Source organism: Daktulosphaira vitifoliae, unplaced genomic scaffold (genome assembly GCF_025091365.1).
Source record: "Daktulosphaira vitifoliae isolate Bord-2020 unplaced genomic scaffold, ASM2509136v1 Scaffold_1, whole genome shotgun sequence".
NCBI lineage: Eukaryota > Metazoa > Arthropoda > Insecta > Hemiptera > Phylloxeridae > Daktulosphaira > Daktulosphaira vitifoliae.
In genome coordinates, this window is record NW_026099572.1 from 57324536 (window position 1) to 57342898 (window position 18363).

General features: G+C 24.7%; 2 protein-coding genes across 14 annotated transcripts in view; one reads left to right on the forward strand and one right to left on the reverse strand.

Moving 5' to 3' along the window:
* Positions 1–3269, reverse strand: part of LOC126895304 (uncharacterized) — a 19052-nt gene extending 15783 nt beyond the window's left edge. For 7 of the 11 annotated variants that reach the window (XR_007701623.1, XR_007701624.1, XM_050667039.1 and 4 more), the window contains exon 1: positions 3119–3269. Coding sequence is in view for 9 of the 11 variants with exons in the window: in XM_050667039.1 (XP_050522996.1) it covers positions 3119–3217 (99 nt within the window). In the remaining 2 variants the exon portion in view is untranslated. The remainder of the gene's footprint in view (positions 1–3118) is intronic. The other 4 variants (XM_050667042.1, XM_050667043.1, XM_050667040.1 and 1 more) reach the window with 2 other exon arrangements.
* A 4468-nt stretch (positions 3270–7737) lies between these two features.
* LOC126895291 (uncharacterized) lies at positions 7738–17992 on the forward strand. Of its 3 annotated transcripts, XM_050667011.1 has the most exons (5): positions 7738–8459; positions 14725–15525; positions 15585–15662; positions 15751–15819; positions 17691–17987. In XM_050667011.1, exons 2-5 carry the CDS (start codon positions 15042–15044, stop codon positions 17774–17776), a joined length of 717 nt encoding a protein of 238 aa, XP_050522968.1. In that variant the 5' UTR covers positions 7738–8459; positions 14725–15041; the 3' UTR covers positions 17777–17987. The 3 variants fall into 3 exon arrangements, with proteins under 3 accessions (XP_050522968.1, XP_050522970.1, XP_050522969.1); XM_050667012.1 differs by lacking the exons at positions 7738–8459; positions 17691–17987 and adding an exon at positions 17205–17393 and having other exon boundaries at positions 14158–15525; XM_050667013.1 differs by lacking the exons at positions 7738–8459; positions 15751–15819 and having other exon boundaries at positions 14152–15525; positions 17691–17992.
* Positions 17993–18363: the final 371 nt, after the last annotated feature.

Genomic DNA, 18363 nt, shown 5'->3' on the forward strand with positions numbered 1-18363 from the left:
AATTTTCACACAAAAATAGCATTGGTAGCCATTTTCACCGTGAAGATAAAATAAAGTCCGAAATTTTTTTTTTAGCATAATAAAGTATATTACATTAGCTTTAATTTAAGATATATATAAAAGTGTCAGACCTTCCGGAACATTTTCAAAATTTAAGTTAAAAAAATTAATTTTTTTTGAAAAAGTTGTCATTTTGAATTCCCTCTTGTGAGCAGGTTAAGGGTTAAATTNTGCCCCCTTGTGAGCAGGTTGAGGGTTAAATTTATAAAAAAAATATACCAAATAAAAGGTAATGATATTATGCATCTATATAAAAAAGAACTATATTGATATGTTCATTTTTGAAAAAGTTATGGCAGTTTTAAGTAAAAAAAATTGAAAAAATTTCGAAAATTAGCGATTTTTAAATTTGTAATTTTTTTGGAGGTTTCCCCCATTTACGGGGAACGAGGGAAATTTTTTCAATTTTGAAGGGAAATGTCTNCAGGGAACGAGGGAATTTTGTTTAATTTTTGAGGGTAATGTCTTCGACTAGATACGATTTGTGATCTTTTGACGTATCATTGAAAGAAATCGGTTTGGTGAGAGCTGAGAAAAAGTGGTAACAGACACAAAAAAAAAAAAAAAAACACATCTTAGTAAAACCAATACCTTCTCAGCTTCGCATCGAAGCTAAAAATAATTTTATTGTATAAAAATAAATAAGTGTGTATCGTTTTATCAAATGGTGATTTCAGTTTAATCCGCCATGGTCTATAGTTTTACTGTTTTATGTAAGAAAAACATTAATAAGTATTTATTTGTTATCTACGATTAGCTTCCATACCTGACCCTACCTACACTATAACGCCCAGATAATATCAAACTTGACGTAGTATTTTGAAATTTTGCGTTTGTGAAAAGTATGGTTGCTGTCTGGTGAGTTAACACTTATAAAAAATGTAGAGGAGCAAGATCCAAATCTTGCGCCTTTTATAGATACTTTTATACCAACTATGAGTTGCTTAATATTTCATAAATGAGCTAGAAAAAAACTAGTAACAGTTCGTCTTGCACTAGTCTCGACAATCAAATATTTGCAATTTAGACGCCGTTCATTTATTAAGAGAGTGTATTGAAAGCAGTTTCATTAAACCGGTTAGATATGTAATTATAAATTCATTAAATAATCTGCAAAAAAATGTTGTGAAGTTATAGTTATAGATACGTTCAAAAACTGAAAAATAACCTTTTGGTCAATTTTTTAGCCTCTATTCGGTACATAAAGTGGCAAGTTATCTAAACCAAATTTTATCCCTATAACATTTATATAATAAAGAAAAAATTTGACGAGTTATATAAAAGTTTATAAAATAAGGCATACCATAGTTTATGGATTTTAAATATATAAATATTTTTTTGTAAACAAAAATACATGTGCAAAAAATACATATACGGAATAATTCATTATTGGTGAAATGATTGTGAAAAATGAGAGTCTTCATTTTTTAGAAACTATTGAAAGTATTAAACGTTGAAAAGAAAATACTGTTTGATTAAAAAAACTACAATAATATGAAGTAAATAATTTTTTTTTTTATTTATTCACGGATAAAAAACTTTAATTTTCTTTAATGCGAAACCTTATTTTTAGTTTGAAGATATGATCTATCATACAGAAATAATATCTTTAAACATTGTTACGTCGCTATTTAGGGGTTTAGCCTAAATGCCCGTCGACAGTATTCTAAGGGACCAACGGGGGATAGCTGGCTAGGCTATATCTACCTTAGGTACTGAAGTTTCCTATTTAATTTATATTCCCTTAGAGGAACTACCAAGGGTCGCACTACAATATATATATATAACACTTTAGGTTAACAACGATATAAATAAATATTTATTAAACAATTAAAATATTAAATAGATAATACAACCTGCTGGACACCTAGAGATGATATAATCCAACAGGGAGCTGACGGCGACACACACACACACTATAATATACGGGGTAGCAAGTTAAGTTAATTATTAGACAAGTAGTGATCGCGAAGATGGTAAAAGGTCAACTGTCGATAGGGATATCTTATTATGGCACATTGGCCGTGAATTGCAAAAAGTGTTTATGTGTGCAGTCCGCCCTCCTGTTAGTATTGCTGTATGTCACTGTGTTAATTATATATATATATATATATATATGTCTATTAAACGGTACAACGATGTTATGGGAGACAGAGATATGGGCACATGCAAATGTGATCGTATCAACATTTAGGTCAATAATGATGCATAGATATATTCAACACTAGTTTACTATCATATATTGTTAGATCATAAAATTAATTTATGGCCTTTTAAAATAGATTATTGTGCCTCCGATATTATTAAAAGCAAAATAATGATAAATTTGTATTTTAAATCCAAATGGTTGATCAGATATAAATAAATATAAGAACATATTTTTTTTTTTTTTGAACATTCACTCAATGAATTATCTTGTATAAACAGTTTTACCTTGTGATAGTCACCCCTATAGAAAATATCATTAAAAAAGTGATTAGCAAATACAAAACTGTGTCGCTAATNGTCACCCCTATATAAAATATCATTAAAAAAGTGATTAGCAAATACAAAACTGTGTCGCTAATCATGACTAATGAAATTCAAGGTGAGCCCAGGGACGTTTGTTCCCTTATTGTTCCCTTCTTAATCCGGGTTTGCAGTGGTGGTTTCACGGGAAGACCTAGGCGTCTGGGCTCTCATAAGCACCAATAATTTTACTTTATATTATATGTAGGCTAATTATCCTACATATAATATTCGGTATATAATAACGGTAGATATTAGAGCCTTAACACTCTGATATGTATTCTAATTTTAATAATTATTATGTTTTTTCTTTTACCCTCACCCAGAAAATACTGAAGATCCGCACTACTTAAAACGTAACTGAAGACTTTTATCAATTATTAATCACCCCTTTTAGACAAAATCCATACAGTTATTTTTATACAATTTATTTATACCTAATTTTTTCACAATCGAGTGTAAAATATTTTAATATAATCAATTTTCAATTAAATGAACCCAATACAATAATGATATAAATTAATTTTACAATTGTTTTATATGTTCTTACCGAATATGAATTGTATTTAGAGTTACAAAAAACAGGAATGACAACATTCAATATGATACAACACAATGCAAAAATCTTGTAATACTTAAACAGTAACATCGTTATTGTGTATTTTTTTAAGAAAAAAAATAATAATTTACATTGGTTTTGTTCTAAGTTTATATATCAATTTAATGTACTTAAAATCATTTTTAATACAATAAATAATGTTCTTTATTTACTTTATTTATAAAATGTATGATAATAGATTATTATTTCGAGGATAAAATTTGTTAGTATAATAATAGTAGAATATTCTAGAGATATTAAGCCATCTTTTGGTGTTCTTTTAATAAAAAACGTAAGGATAATTAATATCTTATTACCAAAGGACAAAAAATAATTTAAATAAACGTAAAATCTAAATATTTCCCTTAAGCTAAAAAGTTGACTTAAAATTTTTAACATATTTTATAATTTATTTGATTTAAACATTTTTATTTTCTTACAATTCTTTTAGAATGTTAATATTTTTATAATTTATAAAAAAATTTTAAATAAAACTTTTATTTAATACATTGAAGATGAGAATCGAAAAATAAATGTTAAATCACGTGTTTTGCAAGTGCTCTGAAAAAAAAATGTATATATATATATATATATTAATTCCTATCCGTTTTCAGGTGTTAGATATCAGATACCATAAGGTGAACCGATATAACTAAGAATTAGTGCAGTTTTTTCCCGTTGCCTACTGCACTGATGACATTGTGCTTTTTGCCACCATAAAACGCACGTATTCGTACACTACGGCGGCAGGTGTGGCTTAACACTAGAGTTTTGTCATTATCTAGTGTGTCCACCACATCACGACCCTATTTTTTTTACAAAATATATTTCGAAAAATAATAAATATTTATTAATAAGAATAACATTACTCATCATGTTGTATTAAAAATTAATCATACCCATTTTAAAATTCTTATACGCATACATTCACGACAAGCAAACCATTTTTATCAAAAAATTAAAACAGTTTTAAAAAAATTCTCAGTAAGCAATCAATTAATTGCTATTATATATACAGGTGTTCTATAAGTTTGGAAACAGACATTTTTTAAATCCACTATTAATACAATTTTTTTTTTTTGAGTTTAATTGCATCATCACGAATAAAATTAAAATTCAACTTTAAACTAAAAACGTAATAATCTACCCTAACTTAATAAATTTAAATGGCAATCAATACTTTTTTTAAAATCTTCAATTAGGTAGTTCTATTTCAGACAAAAATTTTATCTATAATTTTAAAAATGGACAAGCCATTTTTCGGAATAAAAAACCAACTTTAAAATTTGGAGAACTTTTTACCAGCATTATAATAATTCAATGTATGATTCTTCAGATATAATAATCAAAACTACCTGATTATAATTGTTTGATTTATCTTAATGATCTTATCGGAGCATAAAACGATAAATAAAAATTATTTAATTGGTATTGTATCATATCAATAAAATTATTAAATACTAATAAAAATAAGATTTTTGATTAATTTTTTACAAGAGAAAGTAGATTATTGTTGAAAAATTCATTGCTGACAATACGCATCAAATTGAATATTTTGTTCATTATGACTAATTAGATAAAAAATAATTTAATAATTACAATTTAATCAATTTAATTAGATATAAAGAACAAAAGATTCTATTTAAGCTTTATTAGTGATTAAATATTTTATCAATATTTCAAGTAACGAGAAACAAATTCTTTAAACATTTTGAAATTATATATTGAAAAATCATCAAAATGATGATTCTTAAAATAAATCTTATACTTTGTAGTTGATTTTTACTTATAAATATTATTATATAAAATTTTACCTTTCAGATTTTTATTATTCTTATATTTTTTGTAATATAAGTAATTTTTAAATTTTTTTAGCAATAATTCATTATATTGCTTAAATTTTTCATACTCATACATTGACAAACAAACTATTCATATACTAATTTAAACCAATTTCAAAGAAATTCTCAATTAGTAATTCATTTATTAATTGCTATTATATAACTTGACTATAGAATATTCAATGATACAAGGCATGCAATATTTAATACATTTTTTTTTAATGAGCTATCTAATAAAATTAATAATAAACACTAAATGGTTTTATCTAAAGAGCCTTATATCTCTGTAGCTACATTATTAATTATTATATTTCAAGTGTATTGAAAAAATGCAAAAATGTATGTATTCTAATTTTTAATTTTTAATTGCATGTTTTTAAGGAAACTCTATAAAAAATCTACATGTATATGACACTAGTCAGATAAATATTATGACCATTTGACAGGCCTATAATCTTCCATTGAATAACTCACTAACTAATAATTCAGTTACTATTTTATTGTGAAGAAATTTCGTCCAGCTATGTATTATATTTTATAATAATAGTTGAAATTATAGGCCGAGCCAGCTAGGGCAAATTAGCTCTAATAATCAAGCAACGATCCACAGTTATAATGAGACAAAATCATTAATAAATTATAATAGAGGTTATTATTATTTTTTATTTTTATTTTGATTAAATATACGGGATAAACCCTTTGAACATATATACACATTATACATATCACTTATACATTAATTGTACAAATATTATAAATAATAAATAAACAGCTATTCAGTTAATTATAGGCAAAGAAGAAATGAAGGGTCAACGTTGGCAATTGACATCATACGTGTAATAGACTCATTTTTAAGGTAATTAGTAGAGGCGAAAGGAACATAAAAAGGAGCAACAGATCGGGAGTGACGTTGAACGTAGTTTCCCCTATAGGAAACAACATCTACATATTTTATATGTACTAAAGTTTTTTTGGCCTTGGCTGATGAAAGATCTACTTTCGCCTATGCTTATCATATTACATTGGATATACTCAATTTTATATTATACAGCAAAATGAACGGGTTTTTTCATAAAAAAAAAATTATTAATATTTTTAATTGTATAATAAGAAATTAGTATCACTTTAAAAAATATGATTTGTCAATAAGTTATTTAAGAAAAAAATATAATATAAAAACCCAATTTTTTTTATTTGTTATATGAAATTGTTATTGAAGTAAATATATGATAAAAAAACTAGCATAGTAGGTACGTGTCACAGTGAAAACGCCGCATAGTTGAGACAAATAAATGGAGGAGATCTCTAAAAAAATCACAGATTAAAAAATCGATAATTTTCGAAATTTTTTCATTTCTTTTTATTTTAAACTGCCATAACTTTTTGAAAACTGCATGGTTCAATACAATTTTTTTTAATTAATATATTAAGTATTCACCTAACATTTGATATATATATTTTTTTTAATCTGACCCTTCACCTGCCCATTGTAGTGAATCAAAAAAAGAAAAATAATAATATTATACTATATACTTTAATTGTATTAATGATATAAAAGGGCTTATTAATTTAGGGAGCTACTTTGACAGTTGCTTAAAAGAAATAAGTTAAATAGAATACGACGGGATTTGGGTTCTTATTTGATCCACTACTTTGTTGTATTAATGATATTATTACTCGGGGTATGAGTACAGGGTCTGTAAGAAAGATAGATTTAAAATTTTTATTTCTTATAATATAAGCTTTAATTTAAGATTAAATAAAACTATGAATATATCCGGAACATTTTCAAAATTTAAGTTGAAAAAGTTACTATTTTAAATATACCTTGTGAGTAGAATAAGTGTTAGATTTTCAAAAAAATGTTACTTAGGGTACGAGGTTCGAATCCGCCTGTGGCAATTAATATTTAACATTTTTTTTGAGTTAGAAAAAAATATTCAAATAATTTGATTTTTATCTCATTTAGATTCAATAACTTCAATAAATATCAAGGATCCCATCAATATAGTTTCCCCTCGTGAGAAGAAATTTCTGATTCATGTTAATAATTATTATTATTATAAGTATTATTTAACTATTTGGTTTTTTTTGTGGCTACGATTTATTTTGCCAACCCTCACTTGACCTACTATTTTCAACGATATGTCAAATGATTACAATTCGTATTTAGTTAAAAATATCCTTAAAAATCAAAAAAATATTCCTTATTTAAATAAAAAGTAGCTTAACCAGCTTTTCCATACTAACAATTAAAATCATTCATTTCTAAAAGTTTTAAAGTATTTAATGTCTAGTATCTAAGAATTAGATGTGATATGATAAAAGTTTAAAGTATGATAAAAGTATTCAACTACAAATGTAAATAATTTTACTTTGTAATTTATTAATTTTTAACTCTATTTGTGTGTGCTACTACTAGTCTATAATATTTCATATATTTTTGTAATATGTTGCTATATAAACCATAAATTTAAATAAAAAATTATTTTTAGTTTCACCTGAATTTAACGATGGATTTTTACAATTATAACCAATTTTAATAATACGCTCACAATTGAGTAAATCTTTTTAACTATTTTTTTTTTTATTGGTTTTAGCTTCGATGCGAAGCTGAGAAGGTATTAATTTACTATGATGTGTTTTTTTTTTATTTTTATAATTTTTTTTTTTGTGTCTTAATTTATAGTGTTCATTTTTAGCCTTTTCATGCCATTACTTTTATATTCATCATATTGGTTTCTTATATTTTGAAGGACAATTTTAAGATTTTCAATTAAATTAATTGCAGTGTACAAATCAATTACACCACTTTGATACCTTTACTACACCTATTAAATAGTTCGAGAATATTATGTCATAATTCACACATAATGGCAGTTTCTAAATAACCGAATACTGAGCTTAAACAAGAAGCTTGGTGTCGAGTTGATTATTTTTGAAATGTATCATTTTGAATTTTTTTAAACGCTTCATTAATATTCTCGTAGCTTATAAATAACGCTTTAACAGCCTCAACATTTACACTCCATCTAGTAACTGATTTGGATTTAGGAAGTGGACAATTTTTTACTAAAGTTTTTTTTAAAATATCCCAGCGTTGGGTAGAGGCGGAAAAAATTCGTAAACTTCTTGGACAAAACCGAAAAAAGAAACTGCTTCAATTCAATAATCTACAGCAGATTGTCGAACGAGATTCAGCGAATATGCAATACACGGAATATAATCAATAAATTAATTGCACTTTTTTATTTCTGCTTGCATACCAGTATAATTCCCACTCATGTTGCTAGCGTTGTCATAGCTCTGCCCACGACAATTTTCTATGTTAATATCATTTTCTTTCAAAAAGTTAAGGAAACACAAAGCAAGATTTGCACCAGTATGACTTGTAACATAAATAAAAGTAATGAAACGTTCTACTGGTCCATCATTATTCGTATTATACGAAGGTAAGAAAGTATTAATTATACTATGATGTGATTTTTTTTTATGTCTGTTACCACTTTTTCTCAGCTCTCACCGAAACGATTTCTTTCAACGATACGTCAAAAGATTACAAATCGTATTTAGTCGAAGACAATACCTTCAAAATTTGAAAAAATTTCCCTCGTTCCCCGTAAATGGGGGAAATTTCCAAAAAAATTACAAATTTAAAAATCACTAATTTTCGAAATTTTTTCAACTTTTTTTACTAAAAACAATGAACATATCAATACAATTTTTTTTTATAGATGATTGATGTCTTTACCTATCATTTGGTATATTTTTTTTATAAATTTAACCCTTTACAAGCCCACAGGGAGGGATTCAAAATTACAACTTTTTCACAAAAAATTAACTTTTTCAACTTTTGAAAGTGTTCCGGAAATACTGACACTTTTATATATATCTTAAATTAAAGCTTACATAATATACTTTTATATTAAAAAAAAAATTTCGGACTTTATTTTGCTTTCATGGTGAAAACAGTCATCAAAGTTTTTTAAAAAAAATACGATTTTTGTAAAAATATTTGAAACTCTTTGAAAAATGTATGGATGAATACAATTTTTTTATGAGAAATAATATTTATATACCTCTTTAATTCGACTTCCTTTTTTTTTAATCGGACCATTTCCCTTAATACAGGGGGGTTTAAAACATAAAAATGCATATAGAAAGTAGAACTTTTTCAACTTAATTTTTGAAAGTGTTCCGGAAATACTGACACTTTTATATATATCTAAAATTAAAGTTTATGTAATATACTTTAATATAAAAAAAAAAAATTTTGGACATAATTTTGTCTTCATGGTGAAAATAGCTACCATATTTAAAAATATGCTATTATTGTGTTAAAATTTTTGGTTTTGTATTTTATTTTATTATAAGGGGATTACACTGATTTTCATAAATATTATATCAATCTGAATGACATAGTATAAAAAATTAATCATATTTAAATTTTTTTGCTTCTTTGAAGTCGAGAGAAATAACTTTAAAATTTGAACTAGCTAAATTTCCATTTTTATTAAGTGACGAATGAGACGTACGGTTTTTGAGACGGAAACACTTGGGTCTTTCACAACTGTGGCACTGAATTTTTTTAAAATTCTTTTTGAGTTAAAAAAAAATGTTTAACTCATTTTATTTTTATCTAATTTAGATTCAATAACTTTAATAAATATCAAGGATCCCATTACTGTAGTCTCCTCTTGTGAGAAGAAATTCATATTAATATTATTTTACTATGAGGTTTTTTTTTGTAGCTATCATTTATTTTCTCAGTTCTCATTTGAACTACTTTTTTGACAAATTTTTTTTTAAATTAAACACTATCTACAGATATACTATAATATTACAAATTGTTTGTTAACATTTTGCTATATAAATCATTTCTAAAAAAAATGATTATTAGTTTCTCCTGAATTAACAATACATTTTTACAATTATAATCAAATTTTATAATTCGCTGAATTGAGTAAATCTTTTTAGCAACTTTGTTTTGATTGGTTCATTTAATTAAAGTAAATCATTAAAATTAATTATTTTCTGAATATTTCAATTGCAGAATCATTTTAAACACCAAAAGTAACTAGGAAATTATTATTATTATTACTTCTATTTAAGTTATCTATTACGATAAAAATGCAAAAAAATTTTGAGCTTTCCTGATAAATTTACAATAAATAGTAATTATAAATCTTTCTGACTGCATATTAATCTTAACGATACAATTTCTTTAATTCTCATAAAATTATCTATTTAATGATTCATTTTAGTCAACGAAGGAGTAATTTTGGCGAAAGCAAAAAAAATTCCTAACCAAATTTTTTTTTTTAAAGTAGGAAATTGTAGGATTATTCCAAAAGCAACATTAACTCTTATTTCTTTAATTATATCCTGANAAAAGCAACATGAACTCTTATTTCTTTAATTATATCCTGATTAGTAGTTCTTTGATTTTAAAATATAATATATGAATAAATACTAATTATAGTTTTTAAATTTAGTATGAAATTGATATTCAATAATTTAATATTGTAATTTATACAGAGAAATTATAAAAATGATGAAGAAGTTATATTTTGCTTTACTTTTACATGAATAAATACACTGGACTATAAGGAACTTTCATCTGAAGCAAAAATTTACTTTTCTTTTTCAACTTTTCACGTTGTTTTCAAATCTGCAATTAGAATTTTTCTATTACTTTTAATTTTTTATACTATTACTAATTAGTAAAAAATTATTATTTACATATAAAAAAATAATTAAAAAAAAAACACATTATAGTGAAATCAATACCTTCTCAACTTTGCATCGAAGCAAAAAAAATTGTATTAATCCAAACCTTTATCACAAATTTGTAACAATATAAATTTGATAATTTTAACAAAAAAATAGTATCTTTTTGACTACTGTAGCCGTTTATAGTACTAAAACAATTTCCGAGGACAAAGTTTTTAAATAGGAATTTATACAAAATGTTTGAAAATAACTTATTTATCGTGAATCATTCAATTACTAAATAATAAATACAATATTAAAAAATTAAATTTTTAGTTACATATACATGATTTATTAGCTACATCGTCCTTCATAAGTTAAAAGAGATTAAACTATATATTTTTGTGGAAATATACATATTCAACTAGGTTATAAAATATAGAATTATCAAATTAAAAAACCTAGCACAGTGGGGTCATGGCATAGTTGGGTCCAGTATAGATGATATCTGACAGTGATTAAAATCACTATCATAAAAAACGCTTNCCAGTATAGATTTAATCTGACAGTGATTAAAATCACTATCATAAGAAACGCTTCGATGCAAATCTGTAGATAGTGTTTAATTANAAATTATAAAATATTCATGAAATTCAGTGTATTGCCTTATAAGATATTTAAAAAAAAAAATAAAATACAAAACCCAGGATTTTAACAGAAAAATAGCATATTTTTGAATACGGTAGCCATTTGCGCATAGAAGATAGGTCGTCGGGACAAATTTTTTTTTTTTATTTTATAGTACATAAAATAAGCTTTAATTTGATATATGTTTAAAGGACGCAGTATTTCCGAAACATTTTCAAAAGTTCAATTGAAAATGATCTATGTTTTTTACAATATTTCAAGTTTTGAACGCCCCCTATATAAGGGGAAATTCGTCCAATTTTAACAAAAAGTATGTTAAATGAAAGATGTACTTAAAATGTCGGGACAAATTTTTTGTTTTCATTTTATAGTACATAAAAAAAGCTTTAATTTGATATATGTTTGAAGGACTCAGTATTTCCGGAACATTTTCAAAAATTAAGTTGAAAAAGTTAATTTTTGTAAAAAAATTGCTATTTTAAATCCCCCCCAATAAGCAGGTTAAGTGATAGATTTTCAAAAAAATGATATCAAATGAAAGGTAAATATCTAAAGTTTTAGAATAAAAAAAAACTATGTTGATTTGTTGATTTTTGAAAACGTTATGGAAGTTTTTAGAAATAAAAGTGAAAAAAATGACAAAATTTAGCGATTTTTAAATTTGTAATTTTTTTGGATATTTCCCCCATTTGCGGGGAACGAGGGAATTTTTTTCAATTTTTAAGGGTAATGTCTTCAACTAGATACGATTTGTGATCTTTTGACGTATTTTTGAAAGAAATCGGTCCAGTGAGAGCTAAGAAAAAGTGGCAACAGACATAAAAAAAAAAAAAACACACATCATAGTAAAACTAATACCTTCTCCGCTTCGCATCGAAGCTAAAAATAACTGGTCAATAACAACTTTAAGATCAGTACTTCAAAAGTTATAACAATATTTGTTGCGTATACAGTTATATGGTACCTTGTTTGTGACCGCCCCATCAAGATGTGATTGACCGCTGATAAAATAATTAAAACGAGTTCCATGCGACTCTTTAAACGCGTCAATTATATATTTCGCTCGCTCGAGTGTCGTTGATATCAAATTGAACGGTATATTATCGTTTCTTTTTTTTATGTTCTTTTTGAACTATCGCAAAAGAGTGTATATACACTCATAATTTCGCACGCCGGTTCTTTACATATAAAGAGATACCCAAAACACTCTAACTTTTGGACAAGATTAATCGTCGTTTTTCCGGTCATTAGCAAGACATACAAATTTGCTGCAAACCAGGACGCTGTCATCTGTGGATATACAGGTCACCTTTATTGTATCGTTTTAAATTACTATTAAATAATCTGTCAATGTATATATATATATATATTCCTATTTTAGTTAAGTTTTACTAACATTAAGTTTAATGATATTTTATGTTTGTACAATATTCTTACATTGAAAGTATTAATATATGAATACTCTCAACACCTTTCACAATTTTCTATATTATATTTGTCTATTCCTGACATTCCTGTAGTGTTCTCCTTTTCAATTTAAGTTAAAGGAACACTCAAACAATATTAAAATATAATCTGGAGTGAGGCACGGGTATAAATATTTATAATATTAGACTTTTCTCAGCCGTACTAAGGGTGTCCTTGTGGGAGGCGTTAGGAGCAATCGACCCTCTATAATGTTTTCAAATATAAATATAATGTGTGTATCTATAATAACTACACACATCATTATATTTTATATGATAAATCGTATATAGTTGAAGACATTACCCTTAAAAATTAAAAAATTTTCCCTGGTTCCCGGCAAATGGGGAAAATCTCCAAAAAAATTACAAATTTAAAAATCGGTAAATTTTGTCATTTTTTTCACTTCTTAAGATTTCCCTAACTTTTTCAAAAATCAACAAATCAAAATAATATTTTTTTATATTGAAACCTTAGGTAATTTCCTTTCGTTTGATATCATTTTTTTTGAAAATCTAACACTTATTCTGCTCACTGGGGGGTATTAAAAATAGCAACTTTTTTACAAAAACTAACTTTTTTAACTTAACTTTTAATGATGTTCCGGAAATACTGCGTCCTTTAAACATATATCAAATTAAAGCTTAGGTTATGTACTATAAAATTTAAAAAAAAATTTGTCCCGACTATCTATCTTCTATGCGCAAATGGCTACCGTATTCAAAAATATGCTATTTTTGTGTTAAAATTTTGGGTTTTGAATTTTATTTTATTTTAAAATATCTTATAAGGGCAATACACTAACTTTCATGAATATTTTATAATTTAATTGACATAGAATAAAGTTCATAAGACATAAGAAATTAAACTTATTAAAATTTTTTTATTTTTTTAAAGTCGAAAAAGTAATTTTTAAATTTGAGTTAGCTTAAATAACCAATTTTATCTAGCGACGAAAACAATAAATAGTTGCCGAGTCGGTAATACAAGAATTCGAAAATTTGTCTAATTTCTGGCATTCTAATATATGTATATATTTTTGTCACTTTTGTTCATATGTACATAAACAGATGTAAACATTGCTAAACTGATTTTTTTTTAAATAAGATACTATAAAAATTTTGTGTTAAATTTAGCTATAAAATTTATCTTTATGCTATTTGTTCATCGTTACGTAATAAGTTTATAAATAACAAAACTGATGCAAGTTAAAATTCTCTTAATACCAACATTAATAAATGTTTCTTGAAAAAAAATATTTTTTTATTATATTTTATTACTAGTCATATTATGTGTATTAATACAATTTATTTCTAATCTCACACATGTGGAGAACATCAATTAATAGATGAAAATTAGATTGGGCATATTATTTCGAGCGTAGCGAGAAAATTTCTTTTTAGTCTTTGGAAATGGAGCACTCCTAAGTTTAAAACACTATTTACTCTAATGTACTCAAAGTAATTAATGGAAATATTTTATTTTCAACTTTCATAAAGTTCATAAGAAATATCCCCTTTCAGTGTTAGTTAAAGCACGTTTAAAAAAAAACCGTTTAAAATTTCCAGAAGAAATAATGTAAATTTTTTAATTTTTGGTGTTTTAAAACATAAGAATTCAGCTCCTCCTCGCGGTCACATGTAAATTAATTTTGTTGGCCTATCTGCACCTGTTTACATATTGTAGCATTATTTGCAAATTTTTTATTTTAGTATGGAAATAAAAAACTTTATTAATGTCATCATTGAAATAAATTTACTACAACTATTCTTTTTTTTAATAAAAAGATAGTTATAAAAAAATAGATTCATAACTTTTTGAAAATGAAAATGGCAATAATACTAAATATTCAAGTGTATTTATGTATGTTTTTCGCTTTTTTACATACTGAAGGAACACGTAATAAAAAAGAAAATAGGATTATCATAAATAATTTTCTACGTCATCCAGGATGGAATAATATAAATGATGTCGAATTAATTAAGTATAGGAACAATCAGCATAAACTGTATGATTTAATTTCTGAAACGGTAACATCATTAAATTGTGATACTTGCATACGGCTAGCAACGATATTTCTTGGATGTTCTTACGCTAGTGATTTAGATTTAATGAACACTTAATTTACTAAATTTAAAGAACTTTGTTTAGAACAAATAGGTTCTAGTTATGCTAATGCGTACAGTTGTACAGTCACACTTTTAACGAAAATGATTGAAATTGTTCCGATGGCAAAATATATGAAAGGAGCTTTAGATGCATTAGAAAAATATCATAATGTTTACCAGATCTGCGTAAGAAGATACCGTTTAATTTTAATCAGTTTACTAACAAAAATACAGGAAGAAGAAACTTACTTGAATAAGTTGATAACCAGTTCGCTTCCAATTAAGGAAGTACTAAAGACTATAGCGAAAATATTATCGGCAAGGAGTGATGAACTTGGTGTAGATAAGTCATTTTGTAAACTAAAACACTTGGATTTTGATTTATTGTGGAATTTATGGATTACAGAATCCAATACATTAATTGAACAAAGAAAATTTCAAGAACTATTTATTTTTCTTAGTGGTAAAATTAGTAATTTTATCCAAACAACAATCACGAAAAAATATAGTGAACTTGGATTTATATATGATTGGAACACTAGTCAGACATTTTTACCTGTTCAACCATCTACCAGTGACAATCATGGTATAACTATTAAAGCAATATTACATTTATTTGAAATAATTTGTTGTTAACATATTTAGATATCGCACAAAATCCTTCTACAAATTTTACACAAAATACCAATTATGTAAATACGCAAGAAGCAATCCAACAAAATGGTAAATTTTCCCTAATACTTGACAGTACCACTATTTTTTAATCTAAATAAGTTTTAAATTGACCTAACAACCATTTTATTTCGTTTAGATATTACAACATACCCTTCGATACAACATACTAATAATGTAGAGACACAGGAAAATATTAGACAAGAAAGTAATGATTTTATAATACATTAAAATACTTTTTACATAATTTATCATTTGTGCCTAATTAATTGAATAAAATTGAAACTATATTAAAAATATCATTAATTTAAAAACTAAAAAACATTTAACACAAAAGCCACAAAAAATTACTGAAAATTCGCGGATACGTATTTTGGAGACAATGTTACCAATATCAACGCTAAAAACTTACTAATACTACTTAAATAGTCGGTATTTAGGATTTATAATGGTAACATTGTTTTCGAAATACGTATCAGTGACTTTTCAGTAATTTTTTGTGGCTTTTGAGTTATTTTTTAATTATTAAATTAATAATATTTTTAATATAGTTTTAATTTTATTATTGAGCTTTAAATAATGGTTTAAGAAAAAAATTGAAAATCACTTTTTGCAAAATAAGTGATATTTTTTTTTTATCTAAAATTTTTTTATTTATAATATTTTATAAATTATGATAATAGTTAGTCATTTTCTAAAAATATACAGCCAAATTCAAACTTTGACCATAAGTTTCCATATTTTAACATAATCGGATTGGTCTCAAATTTTGCAGAGATAATTTTTTTACTGGTTATAATAAAAAAAAACGGCCCTCGAAAGAATTTGAAAATTTGTCGAATTTCTGGCATTCTAATATATTCTATACTCCTTAATATACGTATATTAGGGTGGATCAAAAAAATTCGATCATTGAAATTTTAATGAGAACAGTTTTAACTTTATTATAACATTATAATAGGTATTTTGTGGTATTTTTTGTGGCTTTGAGTATAATATTTTTAATATTTTTTAGTTTTTTTAAATTAATAATATTTTTAATATAGTTTTAATTTTACTTAATTAATTAGCCACAAGTGATCAATTTTTATTATATTTTGTGAAAATTTGAAATTTTTAAAAAAAAGTTTACCAGTCACTCAACGTGCTTTTCGTATTTTGATCAAAAATAATCGGAAAACCGGCTTCTGTTTTATAATTTTTGTGCAAATATTATAATTAGTATATCAGAGTAGTTTGATTTTTAATTTGTAGAATACAAATTTTTTTGTTTCAAAATATTTAGTCGAAAATTAATTGCGTGGATATTTAATGCTATTATATTTTATATTTCTAGTAGGTCTAGTAAGCTAAAAATTTAAAAAAAATATATTTTTATACAGTTTGGCTGATATTTATGTATATTATAAAAATAAAAAAAAATTATTCACTAATCCTAAAAACTTATACCATATTTTAAAAATAAAGCATTAGCCAATATATATGATATTCTTGAAAATATTATTAAATGACGGTTGATCATTAAACACTTTTTAATTATTATTTTATTATTAAACAGTTCATTTATACTAACTAGAATAGTTTTTGTTTTAGTTGGTCTGTTTGGTCCATAGTGAGCACCTCATACCGAATTGTCTTGATTTGGTTTACCCATCTAAGTGTTATCACCAAAGTGTTTACTGACTACAATAAATAAAATAAACAAATAAATGAGAGTATAAATTTAATTACAAATTATGAAAGACCAGTTAACTTATGTGAAGTCACATGTTTACTTTATTTTAATAGTAATATTTTGAACGTTTTACTGTTTTATTTAAATAATTAAATTTTTTTTAAATAAAAGTTATTAGTTCTAGTTCATATTTTACTTTTATTTATAAATAAAGTTATCGTTTACCCCTCTCGTGAAACCTGGATGTTTAAAAGTTTAAACTTTCCATTAACAGTAAAAAACCGTTTTTTTTTTTTTTTTAATTTGTCTCTATGGTTATAAAATAATGTACTATTGTTTTATTCAATTAATACGGAACATAATTTCACAACTCTATTTTTAATAATTTATTTTTGTTTAATTAGATAACAATTGTGAAGAGAATGATGATTCAGGCGAACTAATTATTTATCCCATTGGCCGGGAACCATTTAATAAATACCTTAATTAATTATTAATTATTAATTAATAAATTAATTTTCTTGTGCTAAATTTTTCTCATAGTTCCATTATTATATACAATAATTGTGTTAATTTAAATGCATGATTTAAATATTTAATAAAAAACAATTAATTATTACTAACATTACATTTTATTAGTATTCTCAAGAAATACGTGTTACTTAACAATGTGTTAACTAAACATTATTTAAACGTGTTATAATTATACATTAATAATAATAAAAAATTTAAGTAAAATTTTTGTATTGTAATAACATAATAAATAATAAATAATATTGTAATCACTTCTAAGTTTTAATATTATTACTTATTATTAAAAATAAGTATTTACATATAAAAAATAATTAAGAACAATAAAAAATTTCTTTAAATTATTTTATTTATTTATTTAAACTGATTTTGATTATTAATATGTTACATAAAAGGAAAATGACATATTTAACCTGTTTTTTAATCATTTAAAGTTGATTTTTGTTAAAGTTTATAATTAAAAAAAACTAATTTATTACTATAAGTTTTAGCTCAATTTGCAAATTTGAAATTGACATCATTAAATAGGAAATTTTGTGATAATTA